Source organism: Abrus precatorius, unplaced genomic scaffold (assembly GCF_003935025.1).
Source record: "Abrus precatorius isolate BTA unplaced genomic scaffold, Abrus_2018 Scaffold7, whole genome shotgun sequence".
NCBI classification, from domain to species: Eukaryota; Viridiplantae; Streptophyta; class Magnoliopsida; order Fabales; family Fabaceae; genus Abrus; species Abrus precatorius.
The window spans coordinates 8,101,581-8,127,996 of NW_020874417.1; the positions used below are offsets into that span (position 1 = coordinate 8,101,581).

At 28.8% G+C, this 26,416-nt stretch overlaps 3 protein-coding genes across 5 annotated transcripts; 2 read left to right on the forward strand and 1 right to left on the reverse strand.

The window, feature by feature from the left end:
* Positions 1-790: 790 nt before the first annotated feature.
* Positions 791-2,608, reverse strand: LOC113872800 (zinc finger A20 and AN1 domain-containing stress-associated protein 8-like). 3 transcript variants are annotated; one of them, XM_027510624.1, is made up of 3 exons: positions 2,431-2,602; positions 2,296-2,341; positions 791-1,611 (listed from the first exon to the last, which is right to left on the reverse strand). In XM_027510624.1, the coding sequence occupies exon 3, from the start codon at positions 1,595-1,597 to the stop codon at positions 1,076-1,078; it is 522 nt and encodes a 173-aa protein (XP_027366425.1). In that variant the 5' UTR covers positions 1,598-1,611; positions 2,296-2,341; positions 2,431-2,602; the 3' UTR covers positions 791-1,075. The 3 variants fall into 3 exon arrangements, with proteins under 3 accessions (XP_027366425.1, XP_027366426.1, XP_027366427.1); XM_027510625.1 differs by having other exon boundaries at positions 819-1,663; positions 2,431-2,608; XM_027510626.1 differs by having other exon boundaries at positions 882-1,611; positions 2,280-2,341.
* A 6,058-nt stretch (positions 2,609-8,666) lies between these two features.
* LOC113871412 (pentatricopeptide repeat-containing protein At3g49740) lies at positions 8,667-19,128 on the forward strand. Its single transcript, XM_027508507.1, has 5 exons — positions 8,667-8,684; positions 13,555-14,027; positions 14,523-16,529; positions 17,289-17,409; positions 18,878-19,128. The coding sequence occupies exons 1-3, from the start codon at positions 8,667-8,669 to the stop codon at positions 16,189-16,191; spliced, it is 2,160 nt and encodes a 719-aa protein (XP_027364308.1). The 3' UTR covers positions 16,192-16,529; positions 17,289-17,409; positions 18,878-19,128.
* A 1,477-nt stretch (positions 19,129-20,605) lies between these two features.
* Positions 20,606-23,558, forward strand: LOC113872430 (chaperone protein dnaJ 6-like). The gene is made up of 8 exons (XM_027509971.1): positions 20,606-20,863; positions 21,800-21,898; positions 21,985-22,086; positions 22,299-22,358; positions 22,444-22,550; positions 22,631-22,713; positions 22,957-23,047; positions 23,128-23,558. The coding sequence occupies exons 1-8, from the start codon at positions 20,774-20,776 to the stop codon at positions 23,333-23,335; spliced, it is 840 nt and encodes a 279-aa protein (XP_027365772.1). The 5' UTR covers positions 20,606-20,773; the 3' UTR covers positions 23,336-23,558.
* Positions 23,559-26,416: the final 2,858 nt, after the last annotated feature.

The following is a 26,416-nucleotide window of genomic DNA, read 5'->3' on the forward strand; positions in this document are numbered from 1 at the left end:
TAACATAACTAAATTTTAGGTTGAGATGCTAATAATATGATAAAAACACTGAATTGGGGAGTACATAGGAACATAGTCCAACAAATAGCTTCAAACTTACAGATTGAGATTGCACATATTTATGTATAAAAAGCTAAATAAATGTTTGATGGCCATTGACACATGTATAAAAGAAAAAGAAAGAGTAGGATGGGAGCGTGTTGGGCCAAGGAAAATTACATGTAAATATGAGAAGAGAGATGAAATGGTGCTAGGTGCAAGGAGGAAAGAGTGATGGGAAAGAATAACAAAAAGTTCATGTGATAGCAAGAAAGTAGAAAACATATGTGCAATAATGGGAGGGAAGGAAATGCAAATAAAGAGGGGGTGGAGAACAGTGGAGAGGAAAACAGAATTTTAGAGTGATTCGGTTGATTAGGTCGAGGGCATAGAGTCTGTGTAATTGTATCACAGCTCTGATTGTTATTTCCTATTCCTGCATTTCTTCTGTTTCAGTATCTGAGGGTAAACCTTGGCACAAGGATAAGGCTGCTACTTGCTACCTTGTGACCTATCATTAGTTTAAATCTTGGAAATAGCCTCTCCACTTCCGCGGGTAAGGATGCATACATCCACCCTCCCCAGACCCCAGTTAGTGGGAGCCTCATGCACAAGTTTCCTTTCTTTTGTTCCAGTTTGTTGAGCAGTATTTCTCCTGTTAATTTGATTTCCTGCTTGAGTTCTATCTATATTCAGTATTACCAGTTCTTAGCAACATCATTATAAATAATATAAAAAGCAAAAGCACATACAAACTAGGGAGGAAATATCATTAATTCAATGAGAAAAAAAAATGCGTACCAACCAGCAAATCAAATTACAAATAAGCCAAAGATGTCCATCAAACAAGCATAAACATTCTACTGTAGCTAACAAGTGAATCCTCACCAATCAACAAGGAATGCAAGTATTCCCTAAACATGTGCTTGCTATCATGACATGGATCAATTTAATACACTTCAAAAGCCAGACAGCCAATATATATGAATTTGCTGACAAAAGGTGAGACATTTAGCTTCATATGTCTACTACATCCCTAGATTTTGTCGAGCTTATCAGCCTTAATTACAGGGTTGGCTTTAGCTATAGCATCTCGACCAACAGTCTGATAATCAAAGGGGCAATCATGTTTGTCAGAATAGCGGTGCATTGCACAAAATAGGTTTCCACATTTGCAGCCAAAACCAGTTAATCCAACACGCTTTTGGCAAGTAGCACATCTGTTGGGACCTGTCTTAGCTTTCATCTCCAAATTCTCACTAGAAGATGATGAATCCCCAGAAATCTCAGCACAGCCTATTTTTGCCTCCACATTTCCAACTTGTACATCCACAGAACCAGCAGTCACAGCCTGTTTCCCATTGCAGCTAGAATTGCCATTCACGATGTTTTCCACCGACGCTGCTGCAAGTTTGTCTTGTTCCTGCTTCAACAGCATGTCCTTGTAACATTTGGAACACATATTCATAGTTGCAGCTCTTCCAAAGAAGCCACAGTTATTAATACAAAGTATGGGACGTTCAGGAGCCTGGCATCCCGTTTCGTCATGAGACTCCATTATTTTATGACCACCTGCAAGCATAGCACCTCAGCCACACTAGAAAATACATACCCAAAGGAAAACCTGTTTCTTTACAAAAAAAAAAAAAGAAAGATAAATAGCTACAAAAATTTGCATCTGAATTAGCAAAACTAGTATAGAGAAATTGCAATTGCAAGTACTTAGACACTAGCATCGAGATACCAAATAAACACAAGGGTTACAACAGTCAAGAACAATATTCAATTCCAAGCCCTTCACAATGTAGACATCATGTCAGTAATTCTCGTCAATCTCAAATATGACAGAAGAGGAACTAGCAGTATTTATTCTCGTTTGGTCACTATCCTTCTCTTTTTTACAAAGAAGACATTATTATCTTCAATTAGAAACAAGCAAGAAACACCAAGAACCCTATAAATCTACAAGAACATTGAAGACTGAGTTCCAAATTCCGATCAACACATTAACTAACACTCATTACAATAACAATTAAATATTGCAAACAAAACCCAACAACCCCCCATGAGTAAATATTCACCAATAATTATACCATTTAAACAAACCCAGTAAACCCATAAGCCACCCCCCAAAAAACTCAAACTTTCAACACCCCATCATCTGCAATCAACAACAACCCCACCAAAAAGACAAGAAATGAAAATTAAAAAAAAAAAAAGAATCAAAAACAAGAACGCACTGAACAATTTTCTGACCTATGTTCTTGGTTTCACGGGTTCTGGCAGTGTGATCGAGCAATTGCTGAAAGAAGGTAAATTTGGAAAATGTCAGAAAAGAAATTAGTAAAGAAAAAAAGAAGAAGAGAAAAAAAAAACGGAAATAATGGTGACCTTTATAACGGAGGAAAGAACAGTGATAATAATATAATAATGGTAATGGAAGAAGTGAAGGAAACACGAAAGTACAACATTAGACGCCCAGAGAGAGAGAGAGAGAGAGAGAGAGAGAGAGAGATGAGAGAGAAGAGAATGCGTTGGGTTGGGTACAGTGTCGCGTCATGCACAAAATGTGGCATTGTATCTCTAACTAATGATTTTATTTTTTTCACCGAATCGGTGGCTCTTCGCAAACTGCCCCTCCACTACCCCATAATTGCAATTTTGCCATCAGCATGCTTTCTCCACGTCCTCATAAATTTATTCATAAATCCATTTTATTTTAATTGAAATTTTTTAAAAGATTAAATTTTTATGGGATTATATTTTAGATTTTATTTTAAAAATTAATTTAAGTTTATGTATGATTTCATTTATGAATAAAAGATAAATTTATGTGCGTATATGTATGATTTCATTTATGATTTTTTTTATTAATATTTATATAGCTATATATTTATAAACCTATAGTAATTAAATATTTTAATAATTTAAATTTCAAAATTATGTCTTATTAATTTTTAGCGAATGCATCTTGTTATTTTAATATTGCATAAGTTCATTAGTTTTTAAAATTAATTTAAAGTTATTTTTATTTTATTATATAATTTTCACATAAAAATTTAACTAAAAAATACAGAAAAATAATAAAATAATGTATTTATTAAATTTTAATTGAATATATATATATAATCAATATTATTTTTGTATATGATTACTTTACTAATAATATATCACCGAAAAAATTCAGTAATGTTTCATTATAAACTAATATAATTAATATTATTCAAATTTTATACAATATAATTAATATTATTCAAATTTTATACAATAAAATTAATTATAAATTTTTTAAAATATTTTATCAATATCAATTTAACATTACTACAATATATTTTCTATCTATTTGTTCATACTTTTTACTTATGCGAATAATATACAAAATAAAATTAATCTTGCTCTTAATCTTACTTCTTTTAATTCTATCTCTGAATTCTAATAATATCTTTAGATTTATTCTTTAACTTGCGATATGTATAACTCTTTTTCTAAATCCTAATTTTAAGACATCTTCACTTTCTTCGATCCTAATTTCAAATTTTATTACTACACCTTCTAATATATTTTAATATATGTTAATCCTTTGTCATGATATCTTAATAGCTAATTCTTCTAATAGATAGATAATTTTTTTAAGTTTTTTTTTTTTTTTACTAGGAGAACTAATCACGTCTTGATGTATAAATTTCAATTTAAGTAAAATTATCTTTTTATAAAAAAAACTTGTAATTTTGAAAAAAATATTTAAGTATTTCTTAACATAATATATATTATAATTTTTAGATATAGTTTATTTCTTTTATATAAATTATTCCTTAACTTAAAATTAATAGGATTTGTTATTTATAAAATTAGTTACATTTGATAGTTTTTTAAAAACATAACAAGTGAAATACGAGTACATAATTGTTTCATTTCTAAAAAGTTGTTACAAAATTTTTAGAATCACTACAAAATTACAAATATATTTAATGGTAGAGTAATAAATATAAAAAAGAAATTTAATCTAGAAAATAACAAGGGTAAATTTTTTGCTATGGTTAACATTGTCATGACCTTTGCTAGATTAGATGAACTCTTCTCCCTCGCAATTAAAGTTAAATGTTGATGGTTCTACTTCATACTATTACAATAGAGTTGGATGTGGAGGTCTCATTTAGGATCATAAAGCCAATTGGTTGTTAACTTCTTTAGCAATCTGGAAGTTTGTTCTCCTATTGTGGCCGAGCTATGGGTCATTTATCGTAGGGTATAGTTAATTATTGAGAAAGACATGCATCTCATTTGGATTAAAAGTGACTTAAAAGAAGTTATGTCTTTAGTTTTAGCAATTCAAAATTGCACCCATCATTTTTATTTTTTTTTCCAGAATACTAGACTTTTACTTAAAAGTGTTAAATTTGTTAAATTTAGTAATGTTCGTACAAAGGCTAATCAAAGTGTCAATATATTTGCTAAATTAAGCTTTGAGACGTGTCTTCCTTTTATTTGTTTTGACATGACTCCTTTTGATATTTGGACCTTTGTTGAATATGGACCTTATAAGTTTTTGGACCCCTAAAAAGGGTCTCACCCCTCTTAATAGCCAAAAAAAAATAATTTAATCTTTATTTACTTTTCTTATTATTGCTTTGGAGTTATATGACCTCTAATTTGTTAGCAATTTTAGGTCATATATATATATTATAATTAAATGTGTTAGGGTCATTATTTTATTAGTCAAAAATTAAAGTGAATGACTAAGGGCATATATGTCATGAAAGGCTAATTGTGTAGACACCATTAGTGATATTATAATTTGATGAAGTGTCAAATTATAATTATCAAATTTGGGGTAACTGATGACAGTTACCAACATAAATGGGTTATAGTCCCCATTTGTAGAACAAGTTACAACACGTATAATTTCAATTTTTTTTCTCTTTATCTCCATCAAAAGAGAAACTTAAAAGAAAACCTAAGGTGCTTTACATTTGGAAGATCACATACCCGCTATCAATCTCATAACCTTCATCATTCCTAATGACGAATTTATGTATGCTTCTGCATTCTATTTTCATCATGAATTGGAGTATGAGTTCATAAGGATTAATCTATGATTGTACTGTAATTTTGATTCTACATAAATAGTAACATGTGGTTAGGCACATTTATTGTTTGATAGAAATCAACATAATTATAATGAGAAATTTCTTATTAACATTGGTATTGTCATTAAGATGTCACTACAATGGAAAGTATTCACTCAAAGAACAATATTATTGTAAACAAACTTCATGAAAATATCTTCAATCTATTTATCATGTACGAGAAACTTTTAAAAAATAGGAAGAGTTGGTTTTTTTTTTTTTCATTAAATGAAAAGTTGTATTGATTTATTTCAATATGTTGATCAAAGTATATTACTTTACATGAATACATGGATAAACTTATTTCATTTTCTTGAGGCATTCACAAATTCATTAATCTTATTTTTAGTGTACAAGATATAACAAGTAAAATTATCATTACGTAAAAATCAATGTTGTCACAACCTGAGTTATGAAAATGCAAAATACATTAAAATCAAACTCATTTTCTATCCAAGTTATTAGTGAGAATAAATCAAGCCTAAAAAAAAGTGTACATTCATGCTTAAAGAGAGTGTGCACACTTTTCTTCTAACCTATAATTCTTTTATCCTTCAAAGATCCATTTTCACCAACATACAAAAATAGATTATACATGACTAGTCAAGTTTTTTACTCAAATATTAGTACCATCACCATCATTCTTTACTATCCCATAATTCTCAACTTTACCACGCTATTTTTTTAAGTTAGACAATTTTGATATTCATTAAGTTAGATTTATAAGAGCACTCAAATTTTTTTACCTTCATAATATGACTGATGAAAGAACAATCATTGCCTCTTTTATATGGATGGTGTGTTAGATGTAATTTTTCTTTTAGTTCACAATTTAAAAAATTATTAAACTTTCAAAGATCTTTAATTTCATAATTTTGACACAATAAAAGTATATAGAAAGGACTTACTTGAATTCATGTTGTGAGTCTCTTGACAACTTTAAGTTTTTGTTTTTATCCTTATTTCTACTTTATTATTTTGTTTATAATAAATAAAATATATATATATATATATATATATATATTATTTTGGTTACCCTTTTATCTTTTAATGGTAAGTAACTTACATTTTCTATAATAGGGATATACTTTTAAATTTCAAATAAATCCTCAATGATTCTATTATTCTTTAAAAGTAAAAATTATCACATTAAACTATACTTTTCATCCAATAAATTATATGAATTATCAAGCAATTACGTGTAACTTCGAAATCCAACAATAAACCATAAATATGCAATGTAAATCAAAATTATCAAACAATCATTCTTATTAAATTGAAATTACTGGATCATAATAATTAAGTCATTAAAATAATTCTTTTTATGTATCACATCATTAACTCAACTCAAAAAATTTAATTAAAGTTGATTATAATCTTTAACTTTAATGTCACATGTGTCATCATACTAAAACAATACATGTACATAATAACTAATGTAAACAAAACAAACATAAATACAACTTTTATTCCATTCACAAATATTTATAATATCAGTAAAATAATACACACACACACACACACACACACATATATATATATATATATATATATATATATATATATCAAACAATCATGTTAACAAGTACTAGTTCATAAAGTCTATTGTCTAGAATGGCCAAAATTTATTTTGAACCATAATGATTTATTTAACAAATTCACTATCATCAAATCAATATACGAATGGATAATTTCTATTTTTGTAATTATTATTTGATCAATAAGTACTTGAAATCATTGTGTTTTGCACCTTTTGAAAAAGAAAAATGTAGAATTATCATTAAAAAAATTAACAATTAATTTTATTGTTGACAATATTGAATCATAAGATAAAATTTTATAGTCACAATCCATGAATACTAACCTTAAAATGTGTCATAAATTTAGCTTCCATAAAAAAGTAACAATATAGATTCCTTTATATTCTTTTACAAAATTATTCTTCCAACTAAGACGAAAATGTATCCATAAATAAATTTTTTTGAGTGTATACGTTAATCATTATTTAAATTCAAGTAACTAATCACTTAACATAATCAATCATTTATATATATGAGCAAGGAACCTTTGATGCTTTGTAAATACGTAAAAACCTTTTTTAAAACTTTTTAGGAATTTATTTTAAAATTACTTTAATATAGCCTAATATTTCTATATTAAAACTTATATTTAGATAAGAGCACTTAAAGCTTACATCAAATTTCTAATAATTATATATAGAAAATAAACTTTATTAATTTTTATTTTAAATTTAGACATTTTATTTTAATAAACTTGTTTTTTTTTAAAAAGATGGTACTATTGCCAATAAATAATTTTTTATTCTAAATTTCTTAAAGACTATATTGGTATAATATTTTTGAGACAATCTTAACATTCCTTATCATCTATCATAAAATATTCTAACTCTTATCACATAAGACACTTTATTCATATCTATCATTCTAAAGTTCTTTAAAAAGAAAATTTATGTCATATAAGACAGCTTAACATTACAATGCCTTTTTTTTTTTTTACTTTTTAAATTTTGAATTGTTCTTATTACGAGAAATATATTATTTAATTATTTATTATAATTTACCCAATAATCGATCTAAGAAAATCAAATTATATATATATATATATAACAACACCTATATGCGTTACAATATTTTGATATAATATATCGTCAACAAGTTTTAAATTTTAGAAGTTAGCAGTGAAAGAAATTGGGCTTTGAAGTATTACTATAGCCATGCATGTTGTTATAAACATAGATGTCATCTTTTATCCCTTTTAATACGAGGTCTTTATTCTACTCTTCTTCATAATTGTTAGGCAATATAGTGTCAAGAATTTTAAAATCATATTTCATAAAATCAAAGTATCATGGTATCATAATTTTGAACTATCTTAATTTCAAAATGAAAAATAATAGGTAAGAGGTTCACTTCCGTTTCAATGATGAGATTAAAGTTTGGTATATGAAAACAACACGTTAAAGAGTTAGATAAAAATATCAATGAATTTTAAAAAATTACTTAATCTCAACTTATCATCTCTTTTAATAAGTGTTCTTTATTCAAAGAAAACATGAAAATTAAACATTTGTATTTAAAACTGCTGACATTTAATACTAATACATTTTCTTGAGGTTTATACCTCGTCTTAAAATTTTAAAGTCTCAATTTTAGTTTTTGATTAACTGTGCACTTAATCAGAGTTCAAAGTTGTGAGTTATCCCCCTTAGTTGGACACAATGATTATTATATATTTAACAAGGATATGCTTCAAAAATAAAGTTTAATTAAATTTTTTAATTAATTTAATTCTCATGTCATTATCTCTCTTTTATTAAGTTTATTAAAACATAGGTTGTTTCATCTTTTTCATGAATAAAACGAAAACTAACTGAAAGAGAGATCAAATATCTTTAGTAAAAGTTCATAAATTATAACATAAAAAATAAGCACAATAATAAAAATGTTCAAATTGTTGAAACAATATTTAAATTCTCAAGTAATGGAGAACACTTCCACCATTTCTCATACATGCAATGATGAAACAATATAAAAATTAACATATATTCATATACACAAGGTTAACGTGAGAGATCATACAAATAAAAATTTAAAAACAAAAATTAGACATTATGCTTATAATATTTGGGGCTAGCGTAGTAGTTATATTCAAATATTAGATTCTTGCCAATTTTTGCAGAAAAAACCATCAAAACATACTGATATGTGTATGTGTAATAAGAAGAAATTAAAAATTATCATAAACTGAATAAATAATATTAAGAAACGAATATGCAACGATAGAAATTAAAAAGTGAGAAGGAAAATAGGAGTTGATTTATAAAAAATAAAAAATAAAAAATAAAAAAGAGTTAAAAAAAATATCAATGTTTATTTTTTATTTTTTTTACAAAACTATCATGCATGAACACTAATATTAAAAGGAGAGTCCGTGTATACGAGAAAGGATAGATTGAGTTGTTAGTGTTCTAAGTTTAGAGTGTTGAAAATAGAAGTGATAGGTTACTCTCATCAATCTTGTTTATATTTCTTCCTTTTAGTTATGGGGCATTTTTTTAATGCAATAGTTGTAGCAGCCCATCTATACTTAAGTAAAGAAATCAAAAGAATTTTTATTTTAAGTTAAAATTTAAATGTATTTTGTAGTAATTTGATGTAAATAATAACACATTCAATCAATTTATATAAAAATTTTAATGAAAAAATAAACAATTATGAAAACTCATACGGCCAATTTATAACGATATCTGTTAGAATTATTTATAAAAATAATTTGTTATTAATTTTCAATTATTAATGATGACTTTAAGTTATTACGGGTGTTGATTATATGTAGTAGTACATAATACATAGCATTATATTAGAATTAAAAACCTAATTTATAAGAAAATTTTGAATACCACGTTAAGGACTTAATATATGAAAATTGAATCACAAATCTACATATAGATTACTGGCCCAATTTAGTATGATTCTCATGATTTTTTTTTAGTTCAAATTCAATATAACTTATAAAAATAAGATATTTCCAGCTTATTTTAAGTAATTTTATAATTAAATATATAATATAAGATCTTATGTAAAAAGATTTTATAAATAAGTATTTAATTAAGTTTTTTTTTTCATAACACCCATGTTACCATGTTTAATCAACTTATTATATTATTTCACAACCCATCACATCCAAATGTTTAGTAATTTTTGTTAGATATTTTAATTATAAGTAATATTCTAATTAAAAATATCTTAAATTTGTTTAGCCTATAAAACTCTAAGAATAATTCTAGTAAAATCTTAATTTATTATTACTTTTAGTAATAAGAATTGAAAATTTAATTATTATATTATATATTGTATATTATTTTACTTTTTATGTTAAATTGTAAAAATTTCACAAACATTGTTAACTCTAAGAAAGAGTTGTCAATAAATAATAATAAAATAATAAATTTCTTTTCAGTGACTTTCATGCAAATATGCATATTAACATTTTTTATAAAATTATATGACATAATAATATAATTTAACTTAAGATACTATTATTACAAAGTTTGATTTATTCCATATATCTATATTTTAACTTGCACGTTAACATTAGGGTAAGTTAACATGAACTTTTTCTTTTTAAGTCATCATGAAAATTTTTTAAATATTTTTTGAAATAATAATTTTTTTAATATAAACTATAATTTTTTTTCATAATCAATATAACTTTTTTGGTGTAATTTGTGGAAATAAATTTAAATTTAATTATTTCAATATTGTCATTTTAATCAAATTTAATTTTAAAGACTCATTTACAATCAACTCATTTTGAACTTTTAGATAACTTCATTAGATCATGTATTATGTTGTCATTCTTTAATTTCAACTCTTTTTTTTATAGTATTAAATTATATTTTAAAATTGTTACATTTTATGATTTGCTTGAATAAGATTAGATCTTTATCAACGCTTAAGTCACATTTTTTTTTAAGTGAGTAAACTGAATAATTATTTGAATAACTAGTATTTTTTGTCTTATAGACCAATCTTCTTAAGTCAATGCTTCCTCATATGTGACTTAAATATTATTAGTTGATTCACCTTTTATTTGTTTATTTTGTGGGTATAGTATATTATTTATTTTCTTGACATGTTATGTAATTGTGATATAATAAAAGGAATGATAACTTGAGGAAAAACACTAAATATAAGAATTTCTATATAAACCTCTTGAATATCTACCTTTCTTGATTTCTTTCTCTCACACACGCATTGAAGTGTTCATTCTTAATGAAATGAACACTACAAAACTTAATTATTCTCATACTATATTTAACACGATAAAAACATATATTTCTTTGACCTTTTAAAATTAATGAAATAATTATTAATGATTCTTGCATCAAGTTTATTTTTATGTGAATTACATACTTTTACTTTTATAGACAATTTTAAACATAACGATGTTTCAAATTAATTTTTCTCTTATTTATAGTTCATAGAGTCTTATGAATTACTATGCCAGTTACCTTAGTAAGAAGATATGTATCAATCTTTAATGCATTCATCCATAAAGATAAATGTACAATGCTATAGCATTTTGATGTGGTGTACCAAAAATGACTCACTCACATTTATACTTAGTGAATTTAACTTTGTTTTTTTTAATATTTATCATAAATTCTCTTAAATTTTTTGTTTTAGGCATGGATGAATTAATATTAATACTTTGAGAAACTTAATAAATTTAAACAAACAATAACTTTAATTATGAATTTAAGTTCACCTTTGAGTAATACTTAAATTCACAATTTTAATCAATAATAATAATAAAATAAATATATTTTAATAAACTATCAACCATATTCAAGTTAACATGCATGTTATTGTTGGATAGACAAATAAATTTATCAATTATGAATATACATCTCTTTAATGTTATTTATCATAAAGCAATGTTTCACTTTTAGGTGACATCCTAACATTATAGCTAAGAATTTTAATTGTGCAATTAAAGCTTTTATATTATTTAATAACATCATATAAACATGAACAACTAAAAATATTAAAATAATTACTTTAATTTCTTCTAAGCTAGATATTTTGGTGACTAATAAACTTTTTATCGTAAACATTTAGTTAAGTATTCACGAAGTACTGACAAAAAAATATATAATTCAATTCACATATAATATAAAATTATAAAGCCACCAAATCCATACTTAATTTAAAGTATAAAATACTATATATTAATCTTATGGTTTATTAATATCAATATATAAAAAATGATTATTATCCATTAGGTTATTGTCAAAGTAGCATTTTCATAGCTATTATTCAAATATCTAAGCAATAACTTTTCCTATTTATACCAATTTACTTGCATTATCGATCAAGTTGAATAAAAATAATAAACATTCAAAATTTCAACAATAGCATACTCTGACATGATATTAATCAATTGAATTTGATATACTAATTAAATTTTTTCATTCACTGTAATGTAGCTTTTATCTAATTAATACAATCAAAATCATTAATTCCTCTCCATATTCATATTCCAAAAATATTTTATATAAATGTTTCTATAAAAAAATATATGTTGAACATAAGATAAAAATGTAAGATTAGATATGATTATAATCTATACAAGATTACATCTATATATAAATATTTTTCCTTATTTAGTTCGCTTTCATATTATTGCTTTCACTTGACTACTTGAAAAATTATAAAAAATGATCGATTATCATTGTACAGTTATTTGTTCCATTTCCTACTCTTCCAAAAATTACCAAATTTCCCTAAAAAAAAAAACACCATATCCCTCACTTTATGGAAAAAAAAAAAACTATAAATATCTTAAAATACATATGTTCAAAAGTGCCTTGTTCATCGAACTTCTCAAAGAGCTATTATCATGCATACTTCATTCTTCTTATCAAAGCTATAAGGTCTAAAGTCTTCTTTCTTTTTCTCCAAAGATCACACACACTTTTTTAAGTTTACAAACTAAAAAATCACATTATTATAAAACATTGTTCTAAACATTTTGTAAAATTATTTTCACAATAATGGATAATCTGCTAGAAAGTGTGACCAGAATATTCTCTTTCATGAATTTATAATGGCTCTTATAAAAAAAATATATTTAAATTTTTTATAATTAACTTGATCGAATCAATTGATTTAAAAAAGATAACTTAAAAAAACAAATGAAAATTGAGAAAATAAAAGAAAAAAAGACAAATAAGATTTTTTCTTTTTTTTTTATAAATATTATATGAATTAATTAGACACACTTTAATTAAATATTAAATACTAAATTATCTGAGGGTAAAGTAATTGACAAAAATAAAGAAAAATAGGTAAAGATTAAAAAATAAATATATAAAATATATTTAGAGACTTATTTATAAATATTAATTTTAAATAATAAAATATTATAACATTAAACAATTTGTATAAGTGTTGAACTGAGTTTTTATCAAACAATTTAGTATTTAAATAAAAAAAATGATGACAGAAATTAAATATTAATTTTTAAAATTTTTTTAATAAAATATCACATTTATATTAAAAAATTTAATTAAACTTATTTTTTATTATCATTTTAAAAATATAAAATTATTTCTAAAATATAATTTTTAAAAGCATATTGAAATAATTTAAAAAACGAAATTTGTAAAAATAAAAAAAGGGAGGTAGAACGAACAACAGGAGAAACTATTTTGCTTATTACACACCACCCCCTTCCATGGGAAGAGCAAATAGAAAACCTTTCACGAATTGCTCCATCGTTCCAAATTCAAACTTGAACTTTCTTGCAGGGACAGCACAGAGCAGAGAAATGAGAAATGAAGTCATGGTTTTGGAACGAACACCTCATTAACCTCAACCACAAGCTCGCACAACTCACTCGCTCCAACCAACACACACAATCCCTCAAACTCTTCACCCAAATCCACTCCTCCCTCACTCTCAGACCCGACCACTACACCCTCTCCACCGCCATAACCGCCACTGCCAACTCTCGCCACGTCAGCTTCGGGACCCAGCTTCACGCCCACGCCATCCGAACTGGGCTCAAGGCCCATTCTCACGTCGCCAACTCCCTCCTCTCTCTCTACGCCAAGGCTCATCATCTCGCTTCCGTCCAACGCGCTTTCGCTGAAATCCCGAACCCTGACTCATACTCGTGGACCACGCTCCTCTCCGCTGCAGCCAAACTAGCACACGTTAACCACGCCCTTCAACTTTTCCATCAAACGCCCAAATGCCACGTCGCAGTTTGGAACGCCGTTATTAGCGGCTGCACCATTAACGGCCATGACCAACTTGCTTTCAACTTGTTCAGGTCACCAAATTTTTAGTACCTCTTAACTTAATCATGCACTTCATTATGTTTTCCGTCCTTTTTCTCTTTTGTAATTTGTTTTTTTTTTTTTTTTTGGGAGAAAAGCACTGGATTTAAAAAATTGCACAAAAATTTAGGAACTCAAATCATATTTAAGCTTAAATATTTTTTCTCAATTTTATTTGAAAAATTTAAAATTAAAAAAAGTGAAAATACTAGTTGTGTGTCATGATTTTAATTAACTGAAAATGAGTAAATGTACAGTATGATCCTTCAAACTGGTGTATTTTTGGTTCTTACAAGTTTCGCTCCGTACATATAGTTCTCAAATGTGTTTATGTCATCGTGTTTAGTTTTTCTCTCACAAAAATGTAAACAAAATAGGAGGAAAATGCAAGTACAATTAACATATTTGAGGACCTAATTATATACATCAATACCGTTGAGGGCCAATTAGTTTGGGGGGGTAATGTGCTAAAATTTTTTCTGTTTCAGGGACATGCAGAGAATGGGTGTTAAGGCTGATAAGTACACTTTTGCCACCATGTTGAGTTTGTGCTCTTTGGAGCTTTTGGATTATGGAAGGCATGTGCATTCAACGGTTATCAGAAGTGGTTTTTTGGGTTGGACTTCTGTGGTTAATTCGTTGATCACTATGTATTTTAACTGTGGGTGTGTTTTGGATGCTTGTGAAGTGTTTAGGGAAGCAGAAGAAGGTGCCATGCATGATCATGTTACGTTTAATGCAATGATTGATGGATTTGCAAGTGTGGAAAGGGGTGAAGATGCGTTTTTGATGTTCAGAGACATGCAAAAGGGTTGTTTTGGGCCAACGGAAGTTACCTTTGTGTGTGTCATGAGTTCTTGCTCATGTTTAGGGGCTGGTTGTCAAGCACAGGCGCAAGCTATCAAGATGGGTTTTGTTGGTTGTGTTGCTGTGAATAATGCAATGATGACTATGTATTCTGGATTTGGGGAGGTTGATGAAGTTCTAGATATTTTTGAGGGAATGGAAGAGAGGGATGTTGTGTCGTGGAACATTATGGTTTCGATGTTGATGCAGGAGAATCTTGTGGAAGAAGCAATGTTGAGTTATTTGAAAATGAGGAGGGAAGGAATTGAACCAGATGAGTTTACTTATGGAAGTTTGCTAGTTGCTTCAGATTCTTTGCAAGTTGTGGAGAAGATCCACTCCCTTCTATGCAAAAGTGGGCTTGTGAAAATTGAAGCTTTGAATGCGTTAATTTCTGCATACTGCAGACATGGGAAGATTACATGTGCATTTCAAATCTTCTCTGATATTCCTTGTAAAAATTTGATATCTTGGAACAGTATCATATCTGGTTTTTTGATGAATGGATACCCTCTGAAAGGGTTAGAGCAATTCTCTAGGTTATTTAGTGCACATATTAAGCCAAATGCCTATTCCCTCAGTCTTGTTTTGAGCATTTGTTCCAGCACTTCAGCCATGAGTCATGGGAAACAGGTTCATGGCTACATACTACGGCGTGGGTTTTCTTCAAAAGTTTCTTTGGGTAATGCCCTGGTCACAATGTATGCCAAATGTGGATCTTTAGACAGGGCTTTGAGAGTATTTAAAGCAATGGATGAAAGAGATACAATCTCTTGGAATGCTATAATATCTGCTTATGCACAACATGGACAAGGCAAAGAAGCCGTGCACTGTTTGGAGGCAATGCAAATCTCACCTGGAATCAAACCAGACCGGGCTACCTTCACTGCAGTTCTTTCAGCTTGCAGTCATGCAGGTTTGGTTGATGATGGGGCCCATATTTTTGATACAATGGTGAAAGTTTATGGAATTGTGCCGAGTGTGGATCATTTTTGTTGCATAGTTGATCTGCTGGGTCGCAGTGGATACCTTGATGAGGCAGAGAGATTAATTAAAGGTGGATGCTTTGGAACACATTCTGATATCTGCTGGTCATTGTTCAGTGCTTGTGCAGCTCATGGTAATTTAAGGCTAGGAAGAACTGTTGCTAGACTTCTCCTGGAAAGAGACCATAACAACCCATCAGTTTATGTTCTTTTATCAAATATCTGTGCAGCAGCAGGTCAATGGGAAGAAGCTGCTAATCTGAGAGATATGATGAGAGAATTTGGGACAACAAAGCAGCCAGGATGCAGTTGGATCAGAACCTAAGAGTCTATGACTCGCAAACTATAGGTGCTTGTAAATTTATAAACGTGAGCTTAACATGATGGAGATCCTATACAGAGTTCAATTTTGAATAGACTCGACTATAGAGTATGATGTGATATGTAAGATGTTCAAAGTGGCATCCTATGCTTGCAGAAAATTGGTTTGTAGTGTCTGGTTTTCAGTGGAGCCTAAAGTGGCCAAAGTTTTGATCTTTTCTACTGAGGGAAGTCATTGGAGGGGCTGAAAGCAAGATGCATTTGTATTGGTGGTGTTCAAAAATTGGGGTGGCAGTGTGGGCAAGCAGTGGACCTCCTAAGGGATTGTGGGCTTCACCAAAGGTGAATGACAATGAATTTAAATCCCTTCTCCTGTGTTATTTGGACTTTTTTTTGGTACATCTGGGTTAGGAAATACAAATTGAACACAAACATTGGAATTTCTTGATGATTACAATTTAAAATGCAATACTATGCTAAAAATATGCATACTTCTTTTTGTCTTAACTGTTTTTCTAACATGTGCAAAAGGATACATACTCAAAAATCAATAAATAGTTTTTATTAAAAATTGTAGCATTTAATAGTTTCAATGCATTGAATTATGTAATTTCCAATAAAAAATTCTTATATAAGTTCTTATCATGGGCTCTTTTTTTTGCACATGTTTGAAAAACAGTTTTGTTAATTACAAGTTATTTTCAACAATTATTCATTTTTTTGTGAAATTTATTAGACTTTATGTTCCTCCAACAATGTTGGGAGTTAGCATTGGTGTTTCTCACATGCTTTCCAGTTTAAACTTTAAAATATATTTGTTGGAGATTTATGTAACGCATTTTGTGAATGATGTTTCCACAATTGTATCATATTAATATGGGAAGGAAATTTGTGTGTTTTGTTGATGATCAATCTGGTAGATTTGTTTCATTAAGTGCAACAAAGTACATTTACAGTAAATGCAGGATTTTGAGACTTCTAAAACAAATGAAACTATTTGAATGAGGAACAAGTATATAATAGTTTAGGGTTGGCTTTGACATATTCATGCTGAAACAAGGAATTGAACTGATAGAGTTCTTGTTTACTTTTTCGTTGCAGAATATGTAAAAGATGCTCTATTTGTTGTGCTTCCTTTACAAGATTGGAGTTAAGAGGAGGTTTCTGCATGAAGGGTGTGATTGTCAAGCTTACTCATGCTTAAACTGCACCATTACTTCAGGTCAGTTCCTGCTCATTGACATGCTTAATAACTACTACTGTCAATTCAACTATTATACTTGTTCTTTGGACCAAACTGTATTTGAACATTACTGTGTTGTGAGGTGCTTTCTTAGGCTTCTAGTCTCTCAAGTTCTTGCTCATTGATTTAAATTTGTAAATTTGTAATTGATTTCTTATGTTGATTTCCCTCACAAATTTAAATAATTATGGTCTTTGGTAATAGACTCAGACTCACTGAAATATGAGTTCACAACCGAGTCAACAAGTTTTTACCATCAAATTGTGTCCACAAATTGTCCAAAAGGAGTGTGTTTTGGTTGTCCCCTTCAATGCACAGTTTTGCATCAACTGAAAACACAAAATGCCAACTCTTAACTTACCGTTTCTACTCATTGTCCGTGACCCAGGCTTGTTGCATGATTAAAGCTGCACATCTTAACCGAGTAGCTCATGACCTAGCAAAGCTACACATTTGTAACTTAGACCCAGTTTATGTAACTTCTAGATAAATCTTTAAAGGAAAAGAAAAATAATATGAAAAATGAATAAAGTTTATCTTATAAGTTAAAAGTAATTTATACTTCTTAAGTTTTAGAGAAGTTAAATGAGACAACTTCTAAATAATAGAGAATCATATGTTTAATTTATTTTACTACTTAATTTTTGACTCCTATAAGTATTTATTGATAAGTTTATCTAAATTAGGCCTAGTAATTTGGCACAATCACTTTCGACACAGTAATATGTAGCAATCTAAATTGTGACTCTTGACCCCAACTATAAATTCAAATTATTTTCTGCATATCTATTCTGTTATTAGTGTTATCTACAAATTGTGAAACTGTTATTTCACTTGTGACTTTTATCTTCAGTTGTTTGTTCTGTTTTGCAAATCTTTTTATGCCCCTTTGGCCTTTGGTTAAACCATTTAAATGTTGATACAGTCATTCTGATTTGTTGATTTGTTCTTCATATCTATCTGTTTCTGAAATGTATCATTGTTGTTTGAGTATTGCATACAGTCAATTTTAAAATTTTATGTTCTTTGTAAATAGATATCTTGAATTTAAGTTTTATCCCAATAGACTCTTAAACTTTATCCATTTTGCAATTATACAATTTGAACTAATTTCGTTTCTATCAACTGTGGTCTCTACATGAATAAGTTCCTCCTCTTCACTCCACTCAATGACCAAATAAATTTTGATCAAAACGAAAGGCAACTTCGATTACTTGTAGCAGTTTTCTTAATGAAGAATTTGCAGGAATTTGTATAACAGGCTAATTTGGTATCGAGTTTGATTTAGCTTTGAATTTGTCATTGCTAATAAGAAAATACTGTTACTGAGAAGTTGATGTGCCTTGATTTTTAATCTACCTTGAGTTTGTTGCATCTTTTGCTAGACACGTGAGATGCTCAAGAATTTTATATTAAATTTCAAATTCTGATCCCACTTTTAATGCAGTTGAGTCTTGTTGCTAGAAAAAGAGCCTTGATCCTGAGAATGCTACCGTTCAACCTGCAAGACATGATACTGCGTCACCTTGCTATTCTGATTCAGAAGATGCTCATAAATTAGGGAATTCAGAAGTGGAAAAAAGTGGCAAACATGTGGTGGTAGAAGTTGAGCTCGAGAGCATAATAGTATTCAGTTTTTAAACACTCTTTGTTAAATAATTATAAAATATTTTAATTATTAATAATAAATATTATGTTAACAAAACTAAATTAAAGAAATATTTTAAAAAAATCTATATTAATATGTATAAATAAATTATAGAAAATTCAAAACTTAAAATTGAATTTCAATTTTTTTTTTCATCTCAACTTGCAGAAAAACTCAGTAGCGTTTGGCTAAGTCAAGGAGAAGAAATTGATAGGTCTACTTCTTTTTCTGTTTACTTTTTCTTCTAAAAATATTATATTTTATACTATATATTTTATTGGAGTAAATTTTAAAATTTAATTCTTAAAAGAATTTACTCAACCAAAATTTTCTTTTAAAAAACGTCACTATGAAGTGCCGTAGGACATTTTAATCTTTCTATCCATTACATATAATAATTAAAGTATATCGTACTTATAATTATTAGGGTTTAAAATGACTACTTATTTTCCAAGGACCGAAAATATACTCATTATTTCTTTTTCAATGAGTAATTTAAGTATTCACCCATTGTATTATTACGTTATTGTTAATATTATTACTATTATAATATATTTATATGTAATTATTATTATATAGAACACATCATGTTATTTATAAACATATATATTATTTAAGTTTAGATCTTAATAACTTTTTTATGAAATTAATTTGACTACTGAATACGGTTGATACGAGTTGTTTACATTAATCTGAATAACATATTTGTATTTAACATTTTTTTATTAAAAAGTGTAAGAATTATTTTTAAATTTTAAAAATATAGACTTGATACAATATAATCATAAATATTGATGTCTACGAAATAAAATGCTTCAAAATAATAACAATTTTTTTATTATTTATATAAATCATTATAAATATTTAGTGTTTTCTACAAATATTATATTTGAGACATTATTCTATAATCTTTTTTCCTGTTTACTTTCATATTTTCAGCTATCTTAGTGCCAATTTAAGTTGTTTCTCCGATCCTGTTTACATCATTTTCTGCCTATTTTTATGGTTTTCTCACTACTTTTAACCATTATTATTTTGTCAGTTTACCTCATTTACTTACCCATTTCACAGAGCGCTTTTCTATTTATGTGAATGTCTTTTCTATTTAATTTTTCTTTTCATTTGCATGATTGCTTTTAATATTTAAATGATTTTTTTTGCTGATTCTTTATTTGTTTGAATGGTGTTTTCTTTCATTGTTTTACGTTTTAGTATTTTTTTTCTCATTTAAATATTTTTCTCATTTATTGGTATATTTTTTGTTGCCAACTTAAATACAATTTTCTCTTTATTTTAATAATTTTTTCTTACCGATTGCACGATTGTTTTTTCATTAATTTTATGAATATAAAATGTAAGTCATTAATTTGAAAAAAAATATATTTAATTAATATTTTTAATTTTGATAATTAATTATTTATATTTTATAGTAATTCTTAAAAACAAAATAATTGTTAAACCAAATTTAACATTTTTTTAAAACTATTTCATCAATGAAAAGGTAGAAATATGACGGCGGGAAAAAGACTGACCACATAAGGGAATGGCGGGAACAAAATGACGAGCGCCAAATCTTTTTTTTTTTTTAAATTATTTTTCGTTTACATTTATGTGTTGTAAACTTGTAATATATAAATATAAACATGAAATTAATTTAAATAAAACATTGAGTAGCACCAAGCAAACTAAGAGAAAATGGGGAAGAAGAGAAGTAGGGTTTGCGAAGATGAGGAAATTGGATCTGATCTCAACCCTCCCAATCACGATGAAAACTCTCTCTATCAGGTCCCTTACGCTATTCAATCTTTCAATTGCGTTTCCCTTTAATTTCAATTTGTACCTGCTTCGGAATTTATCTCCGTCATCCTGCTACAAAATCGCGTTTTATTTGGGATAGTTTTTTATGTGTAAGTGAAATTCAGTTTATGTAGGCAGTAGTGAGTTTCGTTGTATGTTTCGATTCTTACCCTTGCGTTACTCTGCCTTTTGGTGGAGTATTATGTAGGTTTGAGGAGAGTTTTTCTTTGTGTTACTCATATTTCGTGTGAATGGATGTAGTTTTGCAAGGGTTGATAAATTTTTTATTTTTAAATTATTAGAATTAATATTATTTATTATAGTAATTAAATAATTAGTACATTATATTCATGCTGATCAATTATTTTATATATTTAATTTGAAATTTTATCAAATTAAAATATATTTATTTAAAATACAAGTTTTGTCCTCTCCTTTCCTCTCCTCTAAACCTTCCTTCTCGAACAATTCTAAAACTTTGTTTGGGAATATAGAGGGAAAAAAAGGAAAAAGGTTTGAGGAGCTAGAGATAAGAGGAGAAGAGGGTTATTAAAAGATTTTCTAATTTGGGTAACTTAAATACACGACTTTATAGAGATTTTTGAGGGTTTATAAAAACTTCCAAACCCACCCTCTCGTCACATTTAAAATCTTTCAAACAAGTGGTATCGTCAAACAATCCTTTCTCTTCCCTTCTTTCTCTCCTTAAAATTAACTCTCAAACAAAGCCTAAAAGAATTACTAGAGATACCTCTTTAGTTATTACTTTTCAAAATGAGAAATCAATATTTCCAATGCATCTTGTACTTTTGGCTAGCTGAAGCTTATAGGTGGTTGTCTAATTAAAGTTCTACTCTTGGTTCTACATGGCGATGTATTAACAAGGAAGTTTTGGACTATGACTCATTGCTTGATTGCTCTTAGGTTCTTGGCGTGGAGAAAACAGCATCTCAGCAGGAAATAAAGAAGGCATACTACAAGTTGGCATTGAGGCTGCATCCTGATAAGAACCCCGGTGATGAGGTGTTTTGTTTAGTAATTCCTGTTGTACTGTAATTGATTTTTCAAAATGTTAGGTCTTTGTGATTGTAATTGATCATCCCTTACAGGAAGCTAAAGCGAGGTTTCAGCAATTGCAAAATGTCATCTCAATTCTTGGGGACGAAGAAAAACGGGCTGTTTATGATCAGACTGGTTGTGTTGATGATGCTGTAAGTGTGTTGAAGTATTTGAAAGAAGTAAATAAACTAATGAAGTCATAATATAATGGGTCTGTAATTCACAATATCCAGATACACAGTTAATCTAAATGGTCTATTAACTGATATTGGAGGAAATAGTTCTGCTGATATACGGAATGAAAGATTAGCATTGTCCTGGACATCCACAACTTATTTATCTATATTTTTTTTCTGAAAACCAGGTCCTTGCAGGAGATGTTGTTCAGAATCTTAAAGAATTTTTCAGAACAATGTACAAGAAGGTATAATATGTGATCCCTTTTTTTCTTATGCTGTAATATACTTATTTCCGTTTATTTAGTATAGTAATTGTAATATATGCTAAAGGTCACAGAAGCTGACATTGAGGAGTTTGAAGCAAACTATAGGGGATCTGACTCTGAGAAAAATGATTTGATTGATCTGTACAATAAGTGCAAGGGTAATATGAACAGGTAAAAACATTGTAATGAGCCAGAGCCATTTTTTCAGTAAAGGATTTCAGCTTGATATCTGGAATAACTTCCCTTTGCAGGCTATTCTGTTCAATGCTTTGCTCAGATCCTAAACTCGACTCACACCGATTCAAGGATATTCTTGATGAGGCTATAGCTGCTGGTAAGAATATTGCGAGTTATTGTTGGGCCAAATTTCAATCACACATTTGATGTAGATGTAAGTTTCACTATTAGAAAAGTGATATATAGAAATTTGAATGTGTCTCTAAGTCCATATGATAATAGGAGATCATGCAGTTATTTTTACTTTTAGCAGAGATTCAGCATGTTAATATAGGCAAATATTTTAATTGGGTTTGGTAATTTCCTTAATGCTGCTTTCCTCTCTGCTCCATATCTGTAGGAGAACTAAAGGAAACAAAAGCCTACAAGAAATGGGGAAAGAAAATATCAGAAACCAAGCCACCAACTAGTCCCTTAAGAAGGAGGGCAAAGTAAGTTTATCAGTAGGGTTTGGTTTATGTTATTTATTTGCACTGTAATTTGGAAATACTCATGTTTAAATCTTCTATAGATCATCGAGTAAGCAATCAGAAACAGATTTGTATGCTATCATGTCACAACGTCGAGATGAAAGGAAAGGCCGGTTTGATTCTATGTTCTCATCTCTAGTTTCAAAGTATGGTGGAGGTCAAATGCCAGAACCCTCTGAAGAGGAATTTGAAGCAGCACAGAGAAAGCTGGAAAGCCGTAGGTCCTCGAAAAAGTCAAAGCGAAAATAACTAACTTATGATTGTGCATAATTTGTTTCTGAGTGAACTCAGCTATTGTTAGTGGGAAATCTTTTTTGCTGAAATACGGGTTTCACGTGTCTTAATGTGACTGTTTACTGTCAAGGCTGAAATAGCAGGAACTTCCCTAGAAATTTTGGGGTTATGTTTTTGAACCTTCAGTACATATCTTGATGACAATTTGATTTAATTGAAATATCAATCACCTTAAGGCTTCTACGTTGTCGATAATTTTATGCTTTCAAAAAGCCGTGGGCAAATGCTAGTTTATGGCCTGCTGATACTCATAAATTTGGTAATGCATATATGAAATGATTGTTATATGCTTCCATTGGGAAGTTAGGCCGTATTCACCCATATCTTGCTATCACAGGTTTACATGAATTTGCCATTTGAGTGATGCAATTTAACATTAGCTTAAACGCACCAAAATTTCATAAATTATATCAGAATCATTTTTACTGGTTCTATTTTAAGCACTTGCCCAAACTGAGTTGAATAGCTGGATTGACAGCCTTTTGTTTAAAATAAACCATCCAAGTAATCATTTGATAACTGCATGTAATATTCTGTATCGTCTGTCTATTTAATTATTTAAATACCCTTTTAGTTTCAATTTAAAAAATGTGACTGGTGGCCTTTCATGCGATGCAATCATGTCATGTGACATTGTTACGCCTCTTTTTTTTTTTTTTTTTCCAATTTTCTCCCACATAAATGTAGAATTGCTCCTTTGAATTGACTAAACAAAGTCATTATATATCCTACAAAGATAAAAATAATAATAATAATAACAATAACAACAGGTTTAGTAATAACGAATCGGATGACTTTGTATGCAAGAATTCATTCATTTAGTTTTGAAAAGAAAATCGTTTCTAAAAAATATTGGCTTAAACCAGTTTTCTACCACCCATTTTTATTGTTTTTTTTATATCTAATTTTACTTTCGTTTATTACTTATTGTTTCTTCAATTTTTATGTTGTCCTAGATAATTTGATTGATTCATTGGTTTTCCAATTAAACCGACTCCTTAAAGTTAATTATTTTTACTAAACTGTCAATTTAGTCTATGAAATAATAAGTCTAAAACATTTTATTCTCTTAAATTTTAAAAATTTCTTCAGTTTTTTTTTTATCTTTTGTCTTTGTTTATGTTTTACTCTTTCACATTACTAACATATAGTGACTTAGAACATGTGTGATTACTGTTTTAATTTATATTAAAATTTATTTTTAAAAAACAAAAAACTGTTTTCAAAATAGTAATCAAACATGCTTTTTATTCTTTTTTATTTTTAAATTTATTTTTCCTTTTGTACTTTTGTATATTTTAATAAATTTTAGTATAGTTAAGAGTGTATTACAAATAGTATGTTAAAAGAGTAATTGTTAACATTTTTGTTTTCTTACTTTTGCATGAGAGTGAGAAGTCTTTCGCTGGATGTCTTCAGTTGTTGATGTGGAGGAGAGGCTGGGAGGAGGAAAGGGTGTTTTTGTAAGAAACATTATAATGCTTAAGTTAATAAATGATTTCAAGGAGAGCTTCTCTTAAGGTTCAAGGTGTTATACTTAGGCTTTGGAGCCTCTTGATTCATAGTTGTCTTGTGTTTTAGTTTTTAGCCATCATGAAATAGATCTTGAAGGAGTCTGTCCAGAGTTCAAAACGAGCTAATTTTTGGCAGGCTAAAACGGGCTAAACGGGTGCAAAGCAGAAAGCCCAGCCTGCCATTGGGTACATTGTCATCCTTATGTTATATATATATATATATATATATATAGTTTTTTGGTAGGAAAAGAGCATATACGACATGTATTGTTTGAGAATGCCATTAGCATTACGAATGCATAAAGATAGATAAATATACGTGGAAACAATTGTCTAGTGAACTGAATGGTAGGTGTGCTATTTAATTTGATGGTTGATGGGGTCTAATGAGAGACAAGGGCTAATAAGATGTCCCGATCATGGATTACTTAAAACGTGAGAATTCATGCCAACTTGATTGCCCTTCAGAAAGAGACTTTATGGCCAATAAGCTAATCATTGCATAACCAATATCTTAAGAAGATTGTATGGAGATTGTAGTTGATCTTCAACGCAAGTGACACTCAAATTTGGAAATTAAAAAAGCACTGATCATTAAATTTTTGAAAATTTAAGATATAGCTAAAACTTCTAAATGTGCAAACACCTTGACGCCAAATTCATAGTTATTGTGGGCCTACCTAGGCAGGAAAGGAATTTAACTAATGATTTAGGTCGGGTCAATGCTCCCCAAAAATCTTAATTTCAGATATGTATTATTTGGTCTATACAAAAAATGTATTTTAATTTGTCCTAAATATGGTTATGGTCCTAAGAAACTTACTCATGCTCTGGCTCTGCCCTCGCAAACACTATACATGGCTGTGCTTATCATATCCAAACTCTTCCTCAGCTTGGCTAAACAAGACTTGTAATGAAGGTTTGTTCATGTTATGGGGAATCACCAACCACTTCGTTTCCTCTCCAAGCTGATACCCGGTAACTAGGAAAACACGTTGATGTGTGTCTGTGTGTGTGCAAGTTTTAGAATTTCAAATGCTTTAGCATGAATGGTTTGTGACTTTGTGTTAGTCACAAATGATTGTAGCCATGAATATATATATAAATGAAAGGATAAGTTAGAAACCATTGGCTAATTGAACGGTTGATGGAGGAGGGCTATGAGATGAGAGTCAAAGTACCTATTGAGACACGAGAGCACATATAAGAGGTCACAGGGTATTCTCTTAGATGACTTTCTCAAGAATCAACATGTTCACATACACATTGAATACACAAGCATGTGAGATGTCTAAAGAATGTCTATTATTGGAGAAATACAGTACATTGAATACACAAGCATTTCTTTGATTTCAAGGGAGCAAATCTGTAGGCCCTTATCTTAAAAGTTGGGGTATGCACTTCCATTAACTATCAAATCCTTAAAGACAATACCACGTGATCTTTTGTCTCTCAGTAGACCTTATCTAAAAAATCATTCACTATGGAAATGGAATGCAGAGGACCTTAGCAATTATATATA

Coding starts and splice junctions, on each gene's coding strand:
- LOC113872800 (XM_027510625.1), bottom strand. CDS start 1,621: ATGCTTGCAGGTGGTCATAAAATAATGGAGTCTCATGACGAAACGGGA.
- LOC113871412 (XM_027508507.1), top strand. Junction 14,028..14,522: donor CTTGCTTTCAACTTGTTCAG/GTCACCAAATTT, acceptor TTTCTGTTTCAG/GGACATGCAGAGAATGGGTG.
- LOC113872430 (XM_027509971.1), top strand. CDS start 20,774: ATGGGGAAGAAGAGAAGTAGGGTTTGCGAAGATGAGGAAATTGGATCT. Junction 20,864..21,799: donor ATGAAAACTCTCTCTATCAG/GTCCCTTACGCT, acceptor GATTGCTCTTAG/GTTCTTGGCGTGGAGAAAAC. Junction 23,048..23,127: donor CCCTTAAGAAGGAGGGCAAA/GTAAGTTTATCA, acceptor AATCTTCTATAG/ATCATCGAGTAAGCAATCAG.